Source organism: Motacilla alba, chromosome 7, assembly GCF_015832195.1.
Source record: "Motacilla alba alba isolate MOTALB_02 chromosome 7, Motacilla_alba_V1.0_pri, whole genome shotgun sequence".
Taxonomy (NCBI): domain Eukaryota; kingdom Metazoa; phylum Chordata; class Aves; order Passeriformes; family Motacillidae; genus Motacilla; species Motacilla alba.
The window spans coordinates 3,951,591-3,971,521 of record NC_052022.1 but is presented as its reverse complement, the minus strand read 5'-3'; the positions used below and the strand labels follow the sequence as shown (position 1 = coordinate 3,971,521).

The following is a 19,931-nucleotide window of genomic DNA, read 5'->3' as shown; positions in this document are numbered from 1 at the left end:
TAATCACACTCTGATAGGTTCAAGAAATTAAATTAAATTATAAATTTAATGGGTGTATTCTGGTTTTGCCTTTGAAGACATTTTTATTTTTGGAAGTGTGAGCAACTATTTGTGTTTGGAAAGGAGTGCAGGTCAAGCATCGCAGCGCAGCCTCTCTGCTGGCTTTAACTGCTGTTGGGGAGGTGCGTTACGGCCTCGAGTTGTGCATTTGCAGAGAAAATATCACCCCGTCCAGATGCTCAAGTCTGCTCTTTCTGCTCAGAAAACCCCGCACGAGGCTCTCGCAGTGTATGAAAAACCAGGAAAAGAGCTCGGCACGTTTTCCCTTTGCATGGTGGAACTTGGAGGTGAAACACAATCATTTCAGTCTGGATCAGACTATCCTTTAGCAAAGTCCTAAGTCTAATTAACCCCCAAAATCGACTGAGAAGGTTCATTCCTCTCCGCTGCTGCCTAACTGGTTGTATGTACGCTGGGCATGCAGGACCCAAGTCAGATGCTGCTTTGTTATAATTAGGGCAGCAAATTTTGTTTTCTGTTTGGTACTTGCTGTTACATATTGCATGTAATGTATGGCACTGTTAAGGGAAAAAAATTGGAGTCAAAGTGCCTGGAAAGTTAGGTCTGCTCTGTAGCACTGTGAGATTGTTGACATCTGCCGAGGTTGGAGAGCTCAGTAAGCAGGAAATGGGGTGTCACTCTGAGTGGTAGTTTACCATTATCCTGGCATCCTAATGAAGTGTCTGCAGTGCACAGAGCTTCTGGATGGCATCTTAACGCACGGCTAAGCAAAAGCACTTCTCTCCTTGTCACTGTCATCCATCTGCCTGCACCCTACTGTAGCCAATGGGATGGAACCATGCTACAATGTGCTATAAGCCATTTAGAGTTGCACATTGCATAATCAGTCCCATCAAATATGTAAAAAATGACTATTATTGGTTATTTCCCTCAAACTCTGGCACCTGGAGTTCGATACATTAAAGTTTAACTTTTCTAAGTGCTGTTTCTTCCCATTAATTCCACATATATTTTTGTTAAATGGGAGCGAGTGGCAAACTCATTGTCTTGGGTCTTGCTAGTGGATCACAAAAGTTGTATGAATATTCATTGCAAATTCCACTTTATATTACACAGGATGAATTTATCAATTGCCCAGATAGAGCGGTTTCAACAATCCTCATTTTCTTTTTCAACAACTAATTCTGAGGCATGAATAAAAAGTAAATCAATTCGGATCACAAATTGCTTATTTTTTTATAGCTAATATTAGTTAGTTTCAACACTTGTTATAGATTAAAAAAAAAAAAACAAACCAAGAAAATAATTTACAATATATCTGCAACAGAGGATTGCCACAGTGTACTGCGAGTGATTAAAATTGGGACTTTTATGTTGCATGCTGTAACATTAAAATATCCTGACATTAAAAGTGGTATGAACAAGTGATTTATCTATTAATACATTGAAACCTGTGTATCTTTGCCAGCATGACTTCCAGAATATGAAGAATTACCAAACGAAAGCAGAGTTTTGGGCAGTTGATGTGTCTGAGAAAAAAAAAAAAATAAGCCAACAGAGTGCTGTCTTTTAAGCAAGTTTTCATTCCCTGATAACACCAAAACCATCAAGGACTGGGGTTAAGCATTGTCTGACAGAGCAGGCTTCTAAAATGGGCAAGAGCGAGATGAATTGGCTAAGTCGGGTGTTTATTTATACAAACAAGAGGGCAGAACATAATTTAGTTGCATCAGGAATTTTTCACAGACATTAAAACTATAGCAAACATAACAGCAGGGATGCTTGCACAGCAGCACAGTGGGGAAGCTCACAGAGCGTCTGCCCACACTCCGGCTGGCTGTAGCCAGCGCCATAAGTCTCACAATTTCATTAGCACTCGAAAATCCACCTAAACCACCCCATTCTGATTATAAAAATGTATAAAAGGAATGAAATAAACAACCGAAAAAAAAAAAAAAAACAAACCGAAAAAAAAAGCCCCAGACAAGACCCGTCTTTCTCTCAGCAGCCGAATCAGTTGAGAATTGTTGGAAAAACTCTTGGCAGGCAGATTTTGCTGTAGCAACAGTGTGTGACGTTTTAACCACAGCAGAAATCTTATCCAAAAAAACAGAACAAGGTGAGAAGAGCCTGTAAGAAAATCGGGGAAAACCATGCCTAAAAAGCCAACAACAACAAAAGGTGGCAGATCAATAGTTTGATATTTTATGCAGGATCATAAATCACCGGGTTTTTTTCAGCAGTTCAGCCGTGAGGCTCGAAAGCATAAAAAGAAAGCATGGCTTGTGATAAAATTAGGCATTAATGTGAAGCATAAATGCCATTTAACATTAAACATGCACAAGCCACTGAAATGCCTGGAAAAAGGGAAATGGGTGCTATAGTAAAACTATACAAAGTAAATCAGACATGAATAATGCAGCAGGTCTGAGGAGGGTCACGGGTCAGACCCCAGTACCTTACAAAATAATGAATGCACGTCAGGTTAGAGACATCCATCCCTTCCTAGCCAACGTGAGTTATTGGAGATAAACCCTGGACTTCCTGTTCTGAAACAAAGTGGCTTGTTGTAAACATCTATGTCCATTTAAAATTAATGATTAAAAGAAACATTCGGAGGGATTCTCATAAGTATTCTTTATGGACACGGGTGCTAAAGGTTACTTTCTTCATTCATTTTTACCCAGCCACTGTTAATGTTAGAGACACGTCATGTTTTCTTCTGCGCCCAAATGTTTATCCAAAGCTCATTTACAAAAGAGCTTATATAATAGTAAGAGGGTTTTTTTCAATGCATTCTTCATTTAGATATAAACAAGAGAGCATCCCCACGGTTTTGCTCTGTTAAAGGGAGCCAGCCCTATTTTTAAAGACAGTAACCCAAATTCTAAATATATTTTCTATGATTCTTTTACACGGCAAAACCATCTGTGATTCACTTCAGAGTATCCTGATCTGCTGAAATTATCCCCTACATCTCCCAAAATTTCCCCATAAAATGCAAAGAGGATTAGCCCTCCTCTCATTCTTTATTTGATTTATGTGATTATGATGACTTTCCCTTCCAAAATTTTCATGGGGAAAAGAGAGTCTAACTTTCCAAAAAGATTTTTTCCCCTCAGATTTTCACCAATTCTTACAATAAAAAGAATGTAATTAAAACCAATATTGTTTCTTTTTATCACAATTGCTCTGCTTCCTTTTCTAGATTTAGCTGGAGAATTTAACAGCTGCTCAGTGTTTTCCTTCCTTTTCACCCTACATTGCTGGGCGCAGGGAAGGGGGATAACTTTCTCCCCACCTATTTTTAAAAACCCATGTTTAAGGATTTCCTCCCTACACTTGTACAAGATAAAGAGGAAAACATTTTAAAAAATTTAGAAATCTTTATACTCAGGGATCTGAAAGGGAAAAATTTCTTGGAATGTGAAACTGAAGGCATTACAGAAATGAAGCAAATACATAGGTATTGCAAATGAAACATAAGATCTTGCATCTGATCTGTTAAATATTCCATCAACAAGGTCAAGAGTAAAGACAAGCCCAGCCACAAAAACTGAAGCGAGAGTAATCTTTAATAAAAAAAATGAACAGTTTATCCTCTTCAGCTTCTCAAGTGGAAAAACAAATTCTTTTATACTAGAGAAAAATCAAGCGTGTATAGAGCATTTAAAAAAACCCACCGATATCAACCATTTTAATGAAAGAATACCCAATATTTTCATGGAACTATAAAAGGGAGCAAGACTAAGTGTTATGGCAAAAAGCCTGGGCTCAGCAGCTTTGTGTGGGAAATGGTGAAATGTGACTGTGATTTATAATGAGAAAAGGTATCTACAACATACAATTTTCTACCTAGCTGCAAATAATAATTCATAGTGATGTCCCTTCCAGATAAAATACCTTTGCAATGTAGGACTCATGTGGTAAAATGATCATGATAAATGTCAGACCAGTGCAGGTAACGGCTTTACAAACCATTAAGATTAGCTGGCTCTTTTTTTTTGATGATAACAGTAACCATGCTGTGACTCTATGTGGTAATAATATCTCAGTACTGATAAATGCCAGAGCCAGGCAGAGGTGTTTATCATTCCCAGTTCAGAAATGCTGACTAAAGTTACCACATGTTGCCTGTTTTTTTTTTCTTTTACAATAGACTAACAATTAACAAAAAGGCCGATGCACAACATAATTTTATGCAAAATTTCTTTTTTTTTTTTTTTTGCTTTATTGCCTACCTACATATCCCCTATGATCCAATACTGATGACTTTGGTACTGTAAACCCTAAAGCAAAGCTTTCTACCCTTGCCATTCTCTCAATAAATAAATGTTTTATAAATTAATATTGGGGGAGGGCTATTTTATCACCTTTACAAATATGCCTCACAAAGAATTGCAGCCTCTGTGAGCAGCAGAGGGTGCAGGGATGTGGTTCCCTATCTGGTATCTGTGTTAATCAACACAGAGCAGAGACACTTCCGTCAAGAGAACATGATAAAGTTTCACTGTGCAACACTTCCTTGTAAATGTTCTGCAACAGACAAAGAGTGAGCCCTCCTTCTACTGTGCTTGTCCCTGTCTCAGTGTCTCAGTTCCACTCAAGCCCTATGAATTCTCAGGAAAAAACAAAACAAAACAAAACAAAACAAAACAAAAAAAACTCCTCAAAAACAAACCAGAATTAAAAATTAAACTACTTGAGAAACTTTATCTGTGGAGTTGCAGGAGAGGCAAGGTAGCCTAAATAAATATAAATATAAATATAAATATAAATATAAATATAAATATAAATATAAATATAAATATAAATATAAATATAAATATAAATATAAATATAAATATAAATATAAATATAAATATAAATATAAATATAACTAATCTTGTGAGATCATAGCATGTCTTGTCATGGCACAGCATGTACAGAGAAGGGCAATGGGTCTGGGCAAGGGGCTGGGGCTCAAGTCTGATGGGGAGCAGCTGAAGGAGCTGGATGTGTTTAGCCTGGAGAAAAGGAGACTCAGGAGGGACCTCAGTCCCCCTCTGCAACAAGCTGACAGGAGGTTGCAGCAAGGTAGAGGTTGGTCTCTTCTCCCAGGTAACAAGTCACAGATTGAAAGGAAATGGCCTCAGCTAGTGCCAGGAGAGGTTTCGGTTGGGTTTTAGGAAAAGTTTCTTCATTAAAGGGATTGCTAAGCATGGGAACAGGCTGCCCAGAACAGTGGGTGAGTCCCCATCCCTGGAGGGATTTAAAAGCCAAATGGATGTGGCACGTGAGGACATGGTTTGGTGGTGGACTTGGCAGTGCTGTGGTAAAGGTTGGACTTGGATCGTGGAGGACTTTTCAAAACCAAATGATTCTGTAATATTTTTTATGCACACCAAGCAGTACAAATAAAAAGCCCAGAGAATTTTCACCCCCTTCTTATGATAAATTAACTTCTGCAAATTTCATATCATTTTCATTTGTAGCTTCAGACCTATTTCCACTGGGCAGTTCACCCACAGAACAAAATTGAACAGTAGTAATGGCTTGTGGCAGAAAACATCCAGGGATGACTGCACTGCAAGACTGAGGGAGCTTGTGCTGTTCAGAAGTTAAGGCTTTTTGTAGGTCAAACCAAGAGAGAAATACACAGAAAGTGTGCTCTTCATTTGTGTTTAACTTCATTATCACTTCTTGTCAACTGCTTAACTTCCTATCGAATAAGTCCATAAGAAAGTTTGGGGTTTTTTTACTCGAAACTAATACCAATGCACTGCCTACTTTTAGGTCAGTTTTCCATGTCTACATGATTGCTAAAATTAAAAACAATTTCAGTATAAACATCTATATCTGTGGTACGAAGTATTAATCTCAGCAGGAACTAGCAACACATGCTGAGGAAGGAATATTATCCTAGTAATTCTAATTTTTAAATTAAGCTTGATTGCAGGAAAATTTTAGCTTGAAACTTTTTTTGGTGAAACCTTTAAATCAAGTCTCTAATCACCACGTGTGCTTATGCAGCACCTACTGCAACTGGGATTTAATCCTGATTGAGATCTCTGAGTGCTAGGGTAATATGAATATTAAAGAGGAACATATACAAAGAATGATAGGTGATAATTAAATCATAGATGATAAGATCAGAAAAGTGTTCTCAGGTTATCTAGGGCATGTAACATGCAAGATGTTTTCCCTACGTCAGACCTACTGGTACCTTATCTAATCTGTTCCTAAATGAAAGAACAGTTGTACATGACTTTGCTTTAGTTGCAACATCTTAGACAAATCGATGAAAATATCAGCCAAACCTTTCCCACAAAACTATGAATCATGGTAAAACAGGAAGGCCTACCTTAGCAGAAATGGTAGAACTGTTCTTATCACCCCAAAGGAGAGATTAAAGTCCTTAGTGCTGCATTCTTTATTACTAGTTTTAAGTTTGAAACACTTTTTTCTTCCTGCAGAAATTCCAGATTTGGGGTATTATAGGCATGAGAAATTAGCTACAGTGGAATAGTTTTTTGAAATAATTTTTCACAAGGTTGGACTACTAAAGACAATAGCAAATTTTATGTTTCCAAATATGATGGGGTGTTAAAGACTGATTCATGAATATAGTGGATTTAATTATGATGAATAAAAAAGGACAACAAGGATTACATAGAAGGTGCACCTACCACAGGAGCTGCATCACTGGGCAAGTGTAATTCCAGAGGATAATTCCATTTAAGATGTGGGTCTCTTATTTCTTGGAGGTACATTATCTAAGGAAGATGGTGTATCAGTCTAATAAAATAAGTTAAAAGCAAAAAAATATTTTTCTGTAAACCAGAAAATGCTTTCTTAAGATGAACAGATAATTTTTAATCTTTGTGAACTACTTCTCTTCTCTGTAAAGGTGAAAGAAGGTATGAAATATTCTGGTTGGAACCAGATATTCACCAGCTCCAGCGCTCTGCAAAGCAATGTCCAAATGTGGCACTCAAGTGGTTATTTTCTTTTTTTTTTCCCTTTAGAAATCCAGGACAACGCCACTCGCATCAAACGCATAAGGAGCCTGGTAAAGGAGCTCCCTAGACCCAACTATGACACGATGAAAATCCTTTTTGAACATCTACAGAAGTAAGTAGAACTGTGGTACTCTCAGATCAGTAATTTCAAAAACAGGAATTGGTATGTAGTGTCCTAATACTATTGGAAGTTTCATCCAACATACCAAAGATAATTACGTTCTTTGGCAGAACTAAGCATGATTTATGGTATCCATGTCTATCCTATTCCTGCACAAGAAATCAAGATGTCTAAGCAAAATCCCGAATTTTAACTCAAGTAGAAAGCAGGACAATTCTGTTTTCTTCAATGCAGCCAAACATGGGGATTAGCATGTTACAGGTGCATTGAATTGGAAAACACAACATGTTCCAGATTACACTCACCCAGTTTGATGGAATTTCCCCAGGAATGGCCTTTTGGATGGTCATGTTTGGAACACTGAGGTCCCTGTTGTCCAATCACCTGTACTGTCCATGTGCTGTGTTGAGGTCAGACACAACCTCACTCAAGAAAACAGAGCGAGTGCTCTTGTCCCTCACAAGGAACTTGTGACAACACAGAACACCTAAGAAATGCTAAGGAAATATTTGGAAGTGCACCTTTGCTCTTCTAATGTTGCTGAGATACCACAGAGGCAGAAAAGCAACCCTGTGAGGTTTCCCCTCATCATTGCCCTGGTGTTTCCACACTCAGTGAGCTGCGTTTGCAAGAGATATCAACCCAAAAAATCAACCCAGGGTGTCACGTTCACATCAGGTTTTCTTCTTGTGCTTCATGGCATTAAGAGTAAAAGTGTACATAGCTGACATGGCTCACTCAGACACCCACCAGAGCTGTTTGACCTGCAGGATGGCCAGGAGGCCTCAGGGTAGGGATATGGGAAGGGCAGGGTCCTGTGACCTTGTTCCTCCTTGCTGTTGGCACTACCCAGGCTGTTTTTTACAGTCACTTTTCAGCCAAACTACCCCTAAAGCTGAAGGGACATCAGGATCTGGGCCCCATCAAGGCACAGAGGAGTATTTCATCCCAAGAATGATGTACTGACCCCAATGAGGGAGTGATAAAGGCTCCAAATCAAAGACCACTCTGAGTTTATAATGAATGATGCTTTTATAGTGATCATTTCTTGGCATGTACATGCAAGAGATGTAGATCCTTTATCTTGCTTTGCAGCTTCCAGCTGAAATGGCAAAATGAAGTTCATATAGTTGTGGGAATGTCCCCATTTCATTAGGCATGGAAGGATTTTAAGCAGTCCATAAAATGACTGAGTTTGGCCTTGCAGAAAAACAGTTTTCTGTGTGTTCATTTGATGCACTGTGTGCACACATTCTCTCCTTCAGCAGGTTATCTAGAGAAGGATAATAATTTATTGCTGGCAATGGAAGAATAATAAGGGAAATTATTTCCTGGGAAGAACATGAGTGCAAGGAGTGGGTACACGCTGTCAGCACAGATATGCCATATACAAAATTTACTGCACTCTGTGTGGCATTGATCTTAACCTGAAAAGTTTTGTTGCCATGTCTTAGGGGAGAGATATCAGGTATACACAATAAGTCTTTGATCTCATAGTTAAATCACTTGATTGAGACTCGGGAGACGTGGGTTCAGTTCTTGGCTTTGACCGGATGTTCTGGGTGACCTTGGGTAAATCATTTAATCTCCCTGTGCCTTGGTTCCTTGTTTACAAAATGATGATAATACTTCCTTTGTCTGCCTTGGCTTTTTAGAGCATAATCTATTTGGGACAGCAATTGTTTCCTGCTGTGGATGTGTAGAATAACTGGCGAAACTGGACCGATGCTGGTGCCTTTTTGGAGAAAAGAAAACAAAAGGAAAAATAAAACTGCTAAAATAGAGGAAATAAAATACCAATAGTTCATAAAGCAGAGGTACACTGAGGCGACACAGTGGCACAGAGTGATGGAAGGCAGGAAGATGTGACAGTGGAGCCATTTGGGGGTTTAAGCATTAGGGAAGTAATTGTCTGAGTCTCTCTAAAGAAGGTCAATCTTCTTCTCTGCCTCAAACACATCCTCAGGAAAAGATAGGGCTATTCCACAAGCTTTGCTCCATTGATATGGAAGCAACAGTAGAATAGATATTGAAAGCACAAAAATATACCCCCAAAAAATAAAACGTATGTGTTCTGTTGAACTTGTTGATGCTAAAGACAGGGGTCACTGAATGATCTCATGGCTCCATAAATGAGAATGAAGCAGTGTACTTGTATTTTCAGTAATGATATGATGCTTATATTATGCAAATAGAGACAATGTGTGTTTGTTTGAATCAGGCTAGGAAACATGACTAGTTTGCAGAGGTTACAAAATGTAGAGTTATATTAATTTTGGGGGCACTCTTCAGAAGAGGAGCGTCAATGTCCCTCAGCACAGAGTTGCACCATCCCCTTTGATCACAGGACATTCTCAGGGCAAGTTACAGGAGTTTCAAAAGTTTCTGGTTAATTGGAAAACTGAACTGGCTTTATTTGAGGCATATACTGCAGTTTCTATATTTGCTGGTTGAGATGGATGTTCTTGCCCAGAGTTCAACTGGTCTTTAACGGGGTTCTGATGGGGCGAAGATGAGGGGCTGCAGTTATGCTATTTCCATGGCATTCCCCCTCTTTCTCCTACCCTTCTCCTACTCCTTTCTTTCCTGTCAGACAGAACAGGGCTATACAGACCTGGACCATAGGGCTGTTCAAGCCTGTGACTTCTGTACAGCACATGAGAGCATCTGTCTCACTGACACTCAGCACGAGAATCCAACCTTTGCCTTATCCTAAACCATTCTGCAGCAATCCAGTCTGCAGGAGCAGGTCCAGATCCAGCAGAAATAACAGTGAGAAATGCACTTCAGAAGGGTCCTCCTTAGAAACCCAGACAAAGCAGGTGATGAGAGAGTCTGTGAGAAAGGCCTGGCAGCAGGGATTAACTCCCATGCCATATATCTCTCTTCAACCAAGCTCTCTGAAGCTGCAAGAAGTCACAGTGCAGTATATGCAGCCCACAGGAGGTGGATTAAAAGCAGAGTTGAGGCTGCAGTACCTGTTCTTTCAAGTTTTTTTTTTGCATTTGATAGGAAAAATCCCAACCTGCTGATGTCCCTGTTCATCTTTCCATGAAATCTCTTCTACTTAAAAGTAAAATAGACAAAATATGGGGCTGAAGAAATATATCACATAGCTATGTCAGTCTAATTCCATAAGGAATCATTCCATTATGACTCATGCTGGAAATAATTGAGCACAACTACTATTAGGCTATTCATGCTTCTTCTCAAAGATGAGCAAACAAAACAAATAGATGTTACACAGGAAAGAAACAACAAAAACCCAACCTGAGTAGATATTTTCCTGAATAAAGAGCTACAGAAAACAGCCTGTTCTACCCTAACACATTTAGAGAATATTTGCTTGCTCTGTACAGCCCATATATTTCTGACCCATACACCAGTTCCACGGGTCTCCTCTCTTTCCTCTTCCTTACTCACATCTGACTTTTACTCCCAAAAAAAAGGTAGCTAATCACAGGTACCAGCTAAAAGTGATGCACCTTTCTACTCCCATTTTTTGGGTCCACACAAGACAACAAATGATGCAGAAACATTGCCTTGTCTCTCTGCACAAACGTGAACTGATCACAACGAATCCCTATCTGAGAAACCATTATGTGTCCCCAATAATTTAGTCACAGAATTCTAATACAAGTTAAGCAGAAGGAGAATTTCACTCTGTGTATTTTATGACCTGTTTTCACCACAACACCTTGAGGTTGCTGTTACACACCCATTGGGAAACTGAGTCACGAGAAGTTTAAATGATCTAAAGTCTCAGCATAAACCAGCAACAGAATTTAAAAACCTGGATGGGATTTTTTTTATTTGTACAGAAGCTTCTCCAGTGACCACAAAACTAACTTCTCATTTCTCCCTCATGCAAAATGCAGCAGGGAGGAGAAACACCCTGGCTGGGTCCTCAGCGCTGCGCTCCGAGCTGGCGAGGGCAGACGCCGCTCTCCTGCAGGAGCTGTGTGCCTGCTTTACACAGCACTGTGCCTGAGCTCATGAGCTGTGCTTATTAATGTTAAATTAATGAATCTCAGCCTGCTCTGCTTATTAGGTTGAGCTCCGTGCCACCGCGAGGCAGCTCTGCAACTCCCAGACCTGAGCTGTGTCACATCTGACCGGGCTGGAGCACAGGGCAGCCAAGCTCTGGTCTGGCTGCACCCATCCGTGTGGACATCCCTGCAAGGGGAGGTGTTGGAGACAAAAAAACCTCTCCTTGCTCCTGATTTCCCCGCACAAAGGCAGGATAATGTGTGTTATTTACAAAACTATAAAAGGGATGTTGAAATAATTAAAGGGGAAGGCAGGGGCCAGCTCCCATCCCTCTGCCTTACGTGGAAAGCGCGGAACCCAGATGCCCAACTGTGGAAGATATTCTTCCAGCAGCAGCATCTGCCTCCTTGGCAGCCACTTCAGGCAAGTTGTCTGGGGAGCTCTGCAGTTGCCTCTTGGTTTATCACGTGGATCTGTTAATGTGCCCTATCTGGCTGGCTTGTCCAGGCAGGAGCTGATTTGTTTTAATTCACCTTTGAATCCAAGAAACTCCATTTATTTTGCTCCATTTTTCCCATACTCTACATAGCATGGCAAGTAATTTTCAGATGCCATCCAGGCTTTCTGTCCTTTCAGAGGGAGACTGATGATTTTCTCCCTGATTGTCTTCCCCCTCTGCCCAAATTCTTCATTCTTACTATTAACTGTTTGCATTGATTTCACTGGAAATAGGCTCCTCATCAAGGATAGAACTATATATCTAAGACAAACCCACTGATGTTAATATGTGATCCAAAAAAAGTAATAGGTATTAATATTCAGCTGTTTTGACAAAAAAAAAAAAAAAAAGTCCCCTATGTTCATGTGTCTGTGAAGGAAAAAAACATCCAGCCTTTACAAACAGTGGGGAGGAATAGTCCCCCCATCTCAAACCTGACAACCTTTGGCAGCAACATTCTGAAAAGCCAAGGTTTTTCCACACCATATACAACTAAACAGACTTGTTTCTACTCATTAAAAAGTAAGGAAAAAAAAAAAGAAGACAAAAAATAAATTAAAAGGAAAATAAAGCAGAGCCATGCATAGCCAGCAGCCCACAGTAGCCTGACAATGTGATGACAAATCCAGCAGCAGTACCCAGACTTCTGAGAGAAAACTAGAAAATGAAGTTGAAGTACAGCATATAGTAATGCTGTATGGGATGTCTGCAAACTTTTTTTTTTTCCCCTCCAAAGTTGGTGGAGGGAAGATGTAGCAAACATATGTGATTTTCACTTGCTAAACTACATGTCATGTCAGCAGTTTTCAGGTAGGGTCACGTAATAAATGTAGGAGAGCTCTTTTCTCACCCAGCAAAAGAAGAGATTACACTGAGAACTGTGCAAGCTTTCAATTAAGAAAAAAAAATTATAATAATAAAGGTAAAAGCTACTAAAAACTAAAAACAGTCCCCAAATACAAAAAAAAAAAAAATCTGTTTGGGAAACCTCAGTGAACCTGTGGAAGGCCTACAACCCAAAATGTGGAATGAGCACTTAAGTGTTCCCTCAGGAAAAACACCCTGATTTAGAAAGGTGCAGAAGCCCTTAAATGAAGGCATAAGACTATTTGTTGAAATTATTTCCTGAAACAAGACCTTTCTTTATAATCAGGTAACTCACGAGCAGGTTTTGGTTTTCAGCCATGGGACAGCAGCAGGGAGAAAAGTTTAACTGTGCTCCTACAAGCTTTGGGGGAGCAGCTGGAAATGTGAGGAGGAGAAACAACCTCCTGCAGGAGGGCAGACCAGTTATATAAAAAGCTCCGGTATACCTGACTGGCATTTTAAGATTTATCTGAAACAATTTAATCATCTTTTAACCTGAGAAGGGCAAATATATATTGAGATGTGCTTTTGTGCACGTGCTCTTCTCAGTTTCATCTATGGAAGAGTTTTACAAAGGAGCTGGAGCAATGCCAACGCTCATCCCATTTACCACAGCTTCCCAGGGCTCATTTTGGGGGAAGGAGAAGAATGAAACACTTTTCCTCTCTGCTAAGCACACATCAGTCTACTAAACTCACCCTTTGGAAGTAAGTGGATGCAAGAAAATATGCACCAGGCACAAGTGTGCACAGGACAAGAGCAGATTTTGGGTTCAAGGCAAAAAAAAAAAAAAAATTAAAAAAAGAAAATTAAAAAAATCCAGCCTCTCAGAAGCATCTTTGAGCATTTTGATTTTGTACTTTTTGGGGTTGGGGTGACCTACTACTGAGGGTTTTGCAGTCATGTCAAATCCTGCTCTTTGAGGAATAAGAAAGTTTACAAAGTTTAGTTCTTCCCCAAAGAATACCTTACTGCTTAGTGCTTTTAACAAGAAGCATGATGACTAATTAAAGCCACATTTTCACTCCTTGCTTCCATCTATTTCCGATTTCCACCACTGTATTTAAAAATATAAACCCTGATTTTCATAACAGTCAGGCAAATAATTGCACTCGGTACCTTTCAGTGCTACCAAGTACTGAACTGGTGTATCAGCAAATAACAGAATGATAAGAATAATTAACATAGTTTTAATTTAAATATTTATGACACAGTTGACTCTGTGGCTGCACGGCACCATTGTGCTGAGTGCAGTACACAAACCCTGATAGATAGAGCCCCTGTCTCCAAGAGCTCCCATTGTTCATCCCACATTACTCAATATCAAACGATCTCAAAAAAGCTTTTCAAACATTAATTAAATCTCCTAACTTCCTTTTCAGGTCAGTAAGTTTTATTATCCTAGTTGTGTAGATAAAGAAAGTGAGGAATGGAGAGGGTGAGGCACTTTCCCACCACGACAGAGCCAACACTTCTCACTTCCACTCTTTGCTTGCTCCCCAATCCCCCAGTGGAGCCCCCCAAGCCTTTGAAGGCTCATCTATGTGCTGTGGGTATACGTGTGCATCTGGCCAGCACATCCCAGGCAGGGCTGGTTACTGCTAAGGACTCTTCAGCTAATCAGGACCACGTGAGAATCCTGCTTCTGGTTTGCACTCGCATCAGCTTTAGCAAAATATCACCGGCGGAGTTAATTTATGGGATTTTGTAACCTCTTAATATTGCTTGGGGTTAGTGTTCTTTCCAGCTCAAATACTTTTTTGTTGGCCAAAATTAGGAACGGTCAATTCATTACAATGGCTCTGTTCCCCTTTTTTTATTTTTTTTATTTAGGGGGATTGGGCCCTAATGCACTAATTTTCACAACAAGGTCGTCAAAGGGTAAATTGCAATACTTTTCATTTTTGTGCCTAAAGAGACATGATTTTTTTTCAGAATTAGGTTGTGAAATAAATTATTTGTTTGAACTTTCTCAGATATTCATTGGAACTTAAAAAAACCCAAAAAAACCAAAAAAGGCTTTAAGGCCAAAATGTCAGCGTTCTGTGCAAAATAATTAATATAACACAATACAATCTATTCTACTATTGATTGAAAGGGAATTTATGCAGGTAATTCATTAAGGCTAGTGAGAGTTTGGCATGTAAATCCCCCACCACTTTGATGGGAAAAGAGACCCTGATTATTTTTTTTAATAAGATATAAAATACATGATTTTCAGTGACAAATATATAAAAAGCAAAAGCAAATACCTGAACAACTAGGGCCCTGCTCTGTAAGGGTTCCGGAATGACATTAGATCAAATCCTTTTTCACACTCTGCAAAAGATGCAACAATCATTTCAATCACCATGTTAAGAGAATCAATACAATTTTTCCTTCCAGAGAATGGTACTTTACATTCCAATATTTGCAGGCTATCACCTTCATACATCTCTTTTTGTGGTCAAGTGCATGATTACTACTTCTGACAGGGTATTGGCCATTTTCTCATGAAGATCTACAAATTCTTGTAAATAAAAACCAATCAGAAAAAAAAAATAGAAAAACAAGAAGAGCAAATCTGTGGACTGGAATGCACTCTACTTGTAATGGGAACAAAAAGCTGGCAATGAAATATAAACCTAAATCACAGCAGAATGACCTACTTTAAGGCATTTGCCAAAGAGACAGTGTTTTAGACAGCTCCTCTGAAGTAGCGTCTTTATGTCTATGCCATCTGCAGATTTATTATTGTGCTTTAGAAAAAAAAAAAAAAAAAAGAAAGAAAAAATAAAAAAGGAAAGAAAAACCTACAGTATGCCTGAACAAAACTCAGCTTCATCTATAGAAAGATTCCAGTACTGTGGGCACCACACCCACACCTACTGATGTGGTCCAAGTTTTTTCTTTAGAGGCACCTAATTAAGAAACCCTGACTCATTTACATGGATACGTTTGATCTAAATTACACTCCAAACCACACCAAATTAGGAGCATCTGTGAATGCGAAGTGTTTGTTCCCAGTGCCTGGTAGAACAGGGCCAGTTCTGGACGGCACATGTTCAAGTGACGAAAAATATTTCAGATGTAACATACTTCTGAGACCCACTTTTCCACTAATAATTCATAATGAGTTAAACCAGTATCTCTGCTTCAGCACTTATTGCAGGCTGGAGAAAAAATGTCATTTTACTTTTTAAAAGAAGGGTGGGGGGAAAAGCAGGAGTGGGCAGCCGCCTAGTTTGGTGGGACATTAACACAACCATTAGCTACAATTTAAATCTGTGCAGCACATTTGTTTTCAGATATACTTTGCACCCAAAGCCTGGACCGAAGGAAAGTATAAATTAATGATTGGTTGTTGTTCACAAACAAGACCTTCTGCCTTGGTGAATGGTCTTCCCTCATTAATCAGTTTTCCAGAGGAGCCGGGGCGGAAGGCAGGGTCTCAGCCCAAAGAGGCAGCACCCTACATAACAGTAACATAAAAAATTCAAGACCACCAGATTTGAGAGTGATGCCTCCCTTTCCAGGCTGCATTGCTGGTGGCTGACTGTGCCTGCTTGCAGCCCAGAAAGCTGCTCTGTACAAAAATGGGTCCTGTGGCAATTAGGAAACTTTTATCCTGCTTTCCCATCTCCCACTAAGAGAGAGCAGGGCGGCTGCAGAAGCCACTGGTTGCTGCTTTGCCGCCTTACTGACAAACTGAATAAAAAATAGCCTTCATCTCACTCTAAGCAGCCCAAGAACCGAGGAGTGTAAATCCGAATTCCACGCTGGGTTTGCAATTCCCAGCCCACTGGCGCAATTTGGCACGACCTTTGGATTTGGCCCATAGTGTTTGGCAGCCACCTTTTATTCTTCCCATCTTTTATACTTTGTGAATAGTCCAAGTTACATAATGCCAGTGACAATTTGTTTATGGCGAGTGCTGGAGTCACTGTTTTATGATTACATTCAAACTTTAAGCCACATTTTGACATCTAAGGATCATCTTGCATTCTCGTGTACCCTATACAAAGAAGGTTTGTGTTCCAGTGAGGAGAGGGGGGGAGGGACTTTATAAATAACATGACTCCTTTTGTCTGAAGAGATTTTAATACATTTGTCTGATCTACTGTTTTTGCAGTAGCTAGAATATAATTTGAATATATTAATATTTTCAGCAACTGTGCTGAGAGAGCCCAGTTAATAACTTATGCATGGGTGTATAGATACACTTCAGACAGAGGTAGTTTTTAGCCCTTATGTTGGTAATACTTAGAAACACACAATGAAAGAGCCTGTTCTTTCCTCCTCTTTGTTGTGGGCATGCATTGTGATGGTATGGAGCCAGTGTTCTTTCTGTTGTCTACACAGCCTGGATTCAATAAGCAGTTATATATGCATATTATGACAATGTGGTCAAGGAAACCAGATTTTTTTACTATACCTTCATGTGCCTGTACAGTATAAAATCTGGTATTTATTTTTCTTGTCCTCATTCAATATGTTAACAAAATTATAATTTGATACAGGTTATGTTCGCTTTATAATTAAAATTATAGAGTTAGATGAAAATACAGCAAGATGTTGCTGAATGGAAAATATTTATCTTTTCGTACATTACGCATTATGGTGCTATGCAAAATTATAAATCTGTGAAGCAGCTCTCTCCAGCCAATTTGCCTCCTCCCATGGTCCACAAGATGCAACCAGTTACCTCCTCTAAACTGAGGATTTTACACCCACCTCAGCCCTAACATTAGATTACACTGCCACATCCTCTCCAAACCTTTGCTGTGGTCTTCCAAAAGAAGACCCCTTGCCATGGAGATAAGCCAAGAAAAAGGAATTCAGCAATGCTCTGTAATTTTTCCAGCTCCTCCTGTAGCTCTCCCAGCACCTTCACAGAAAAGCACAAACTTTTTTGCACCATGTTCTCTGTGTCAGCACTAGACTCAGGCTCCCCAGACCACCTCAGGATAGCACTTCATCCATCTGGAAACTGTTCTCACCTCCCAGATCATTGCCATCCACACTGCCAAGTGCAGGCCTTCACCAAACACCATCAGCAGGCACCATACAGTCAGCCTAGGGCATATGGGACAGCCCGAGAGCATATGGAAGCTTTCCAGCAAGTGAAGTTTACTGGGAACATCAGTTTGCCTTGTTCAAACTCTCAGTCCAGAGAGGATTTCCACAGGGCTGTGGCAGCAGTAGTAGCAGGAAACTTTAACCACCTCAGACAACCCAGATCGTTTCCATGTCTGGATAAGGGTCTCATAAAAGTGTCATCAGGATAAGGAGTTTTCATTCCTTCTGAACATCTACCCCATGGAAGCCACTGCAGCTGCTCTGGACTCAGAGCCAACCCTGAGATTTCTGTCACAGGGCAAATTTCAAGTCTTGTTGAACACATTTTGGATCTCACCTGGCCTCTATGGTGAGGAGCTGCTTAACCTTTCCAAATTGCATAGTAAGAGCTTGCCATTACTTCTCATACTAAATTAAGTTTATCCAGCTCTGCATCCTGAAACTGCAATGTGTGCTTGCTAAAGAGGCACTTTATAAGTTTGCAAATCCATTTACAAACATTCACTTCAGGCTAGACATTTTCTGCTGGAGAGGCAGCACCTCCAGAGAGGTGTCCTGAAAGCTGCTTACTGTGTGAGTTGTGCAAGACTGATGACTGATACCAGGACCTTGATATCAACAGCAAGATTGTCCCTGTTGTTCCTAAATCCTTCAATCTCTGTCGAACATGGTTTGGGTTAGGAGGTCTAAGAGACTCATGTATGTTTTCTCACCAGTTTTTTTTAACTGTGGATTTTGATCAGGGTCAGACAGAAGCAGATATTGGCAAAGCTGGTCACTTGAAGCTTCAAAGATGAAAGAAATACAACTACTGAGGGAAGTAGGGCTGACTGTGTAGAGTATAAAGACTTTGTAAAAGTATCTAAGGCAGTTAGACCAGAGTCATCTGAGACCAGCACATGTGTGAATGGGTATTTGACTTTAAAGGAGCTAATGAGAAAATTCAAAGCTAGTTTAAAGCCAGGAAATATTGCAGAACTTGCAGTACTACAAAGGGTGCTTCTTAGAAAGACACAATATATGGAAAATCCTCCACTCCAGGCAGTCCCTGCATTTAGTGCAGCAGACTAAACACGTGCACAAAAAAATAAACATCAAGCTAAGGTGAGCGGACAAGACAGACAAAGTGTAAGTAGAAAAGACAATGCTGACATAGTAAATTCATTGCTCAAGGGCGAGTAAAATGTAAATAAGTTTAAAGAAATCAAAGACTCGTGGCACATACTCACTAGTGCATTTAAGAGCTGCGTTCATCCTACTCGTGCTCAGTATCAGGACTGAAACAATCATGGTGCTGGGAGGCATGTTAAAGCATCTTTCAAATCTGATCCAAATGCAGTGCATATATATTGCAATCGTAGCTTGTGGAGAGCTCAGAAGTGAACCTGGGAGAGGAGGAATCCTGGTTGAGGTCAGATCCCATAGAAAATCATCTCTGTAGGGTAGATCACTGCAAAAAATGCTTTCATTTTAAACAAGATGGTGACATTATGGGATAAAAAAGATGGAATTGTTTTATATTGGGGACAGTTAATAGGCCAACATTTGAATTTTTTTCATTATTTAAAAAAGACTTGAAACAAAATAATTTTTGAAGCAATTGCAATGCTTTGATTTGGTATTTTTGAAGGTCTTTTCCAAACCAAATGATTCAGTGATTGTATGATATAAAAATTCAGAGAAAAAGGAAAACTCTGTTGAGTGTTTGTTCCATGACTTTTGTGGAATTCTTTGCCACATTCAATGTCAAAAATTACTGTGTTTCTCACAGAACTTAATAATTTATTCATGACACTGGACAAAACCAATGTGTTGATAGTGAAACTGTCTTTCATGGGCTGCTCTAGACCCACAAGTAAAGATGAATTTCTGAGAAGGATGTCTAGAGCTCAACATCCCAGGCTGAAATTCCACTCAATTGCCCCTTCTGGGCTCTAAGTCAGAAAGTAAACCTGTCATATCCAGGGCTGAGTTATTTGCTGTCAGCTGGATTATAGCACAAAAAGGCTGTAATTGAAGGCTGCAAGAGGTTATAGATTGAACATAGTCAAAAGCAGTAACTCCACTTAGTAAAAGTAGATATCACCCAAAATGAGAAAAGCTAAGCTCATATAAGGTGAAATTCTGACTTCATTGTTGCTTCCAGTTTCTGGGATTTTTGTCAGTGACTTTCAGAGTAATCAAAATTTCACTTGCTGCCCAGAGAGAGATGCTGCAAAGGGTGTGATGAAGTGAAAGTTAAAATAAGTCTTAACCTGGGGCTTCCAAAATACATTTTCTGAACAGAGACTGCTGCCTAACTCAGTGTTTTCGTGATGTAGCAATGCAGACAGCCCTTCAGGGGACCAAGGGGATAAAACTGTGCTAGTGGAGT

At 39.7% G+C, this 19,931-nt stretch overlaps 1 protein-coding gene across 1 annotated transcript in view; it reads left to right on the top strand.

The window, feature by feature from the left end:
- ARHGAP15 (Rho GTPase activating protein 15) overlaps positions 1-19,931 on the top strand; it is a 320,771-nt gene that overhangs the window by 290,317 nt on the left and 10,523 nt on the right. The window contains exon 14 of the mRNA XM_038142951.1: positions 7,029-7,134. Within this exon, the coding sequence (XP_037998879.1) occupies positions 7,029-7,134 (106 nt within the window). The remainder of the gene's footprint in view (positions 1-7,028; positions 7,135-19,931) is intronic.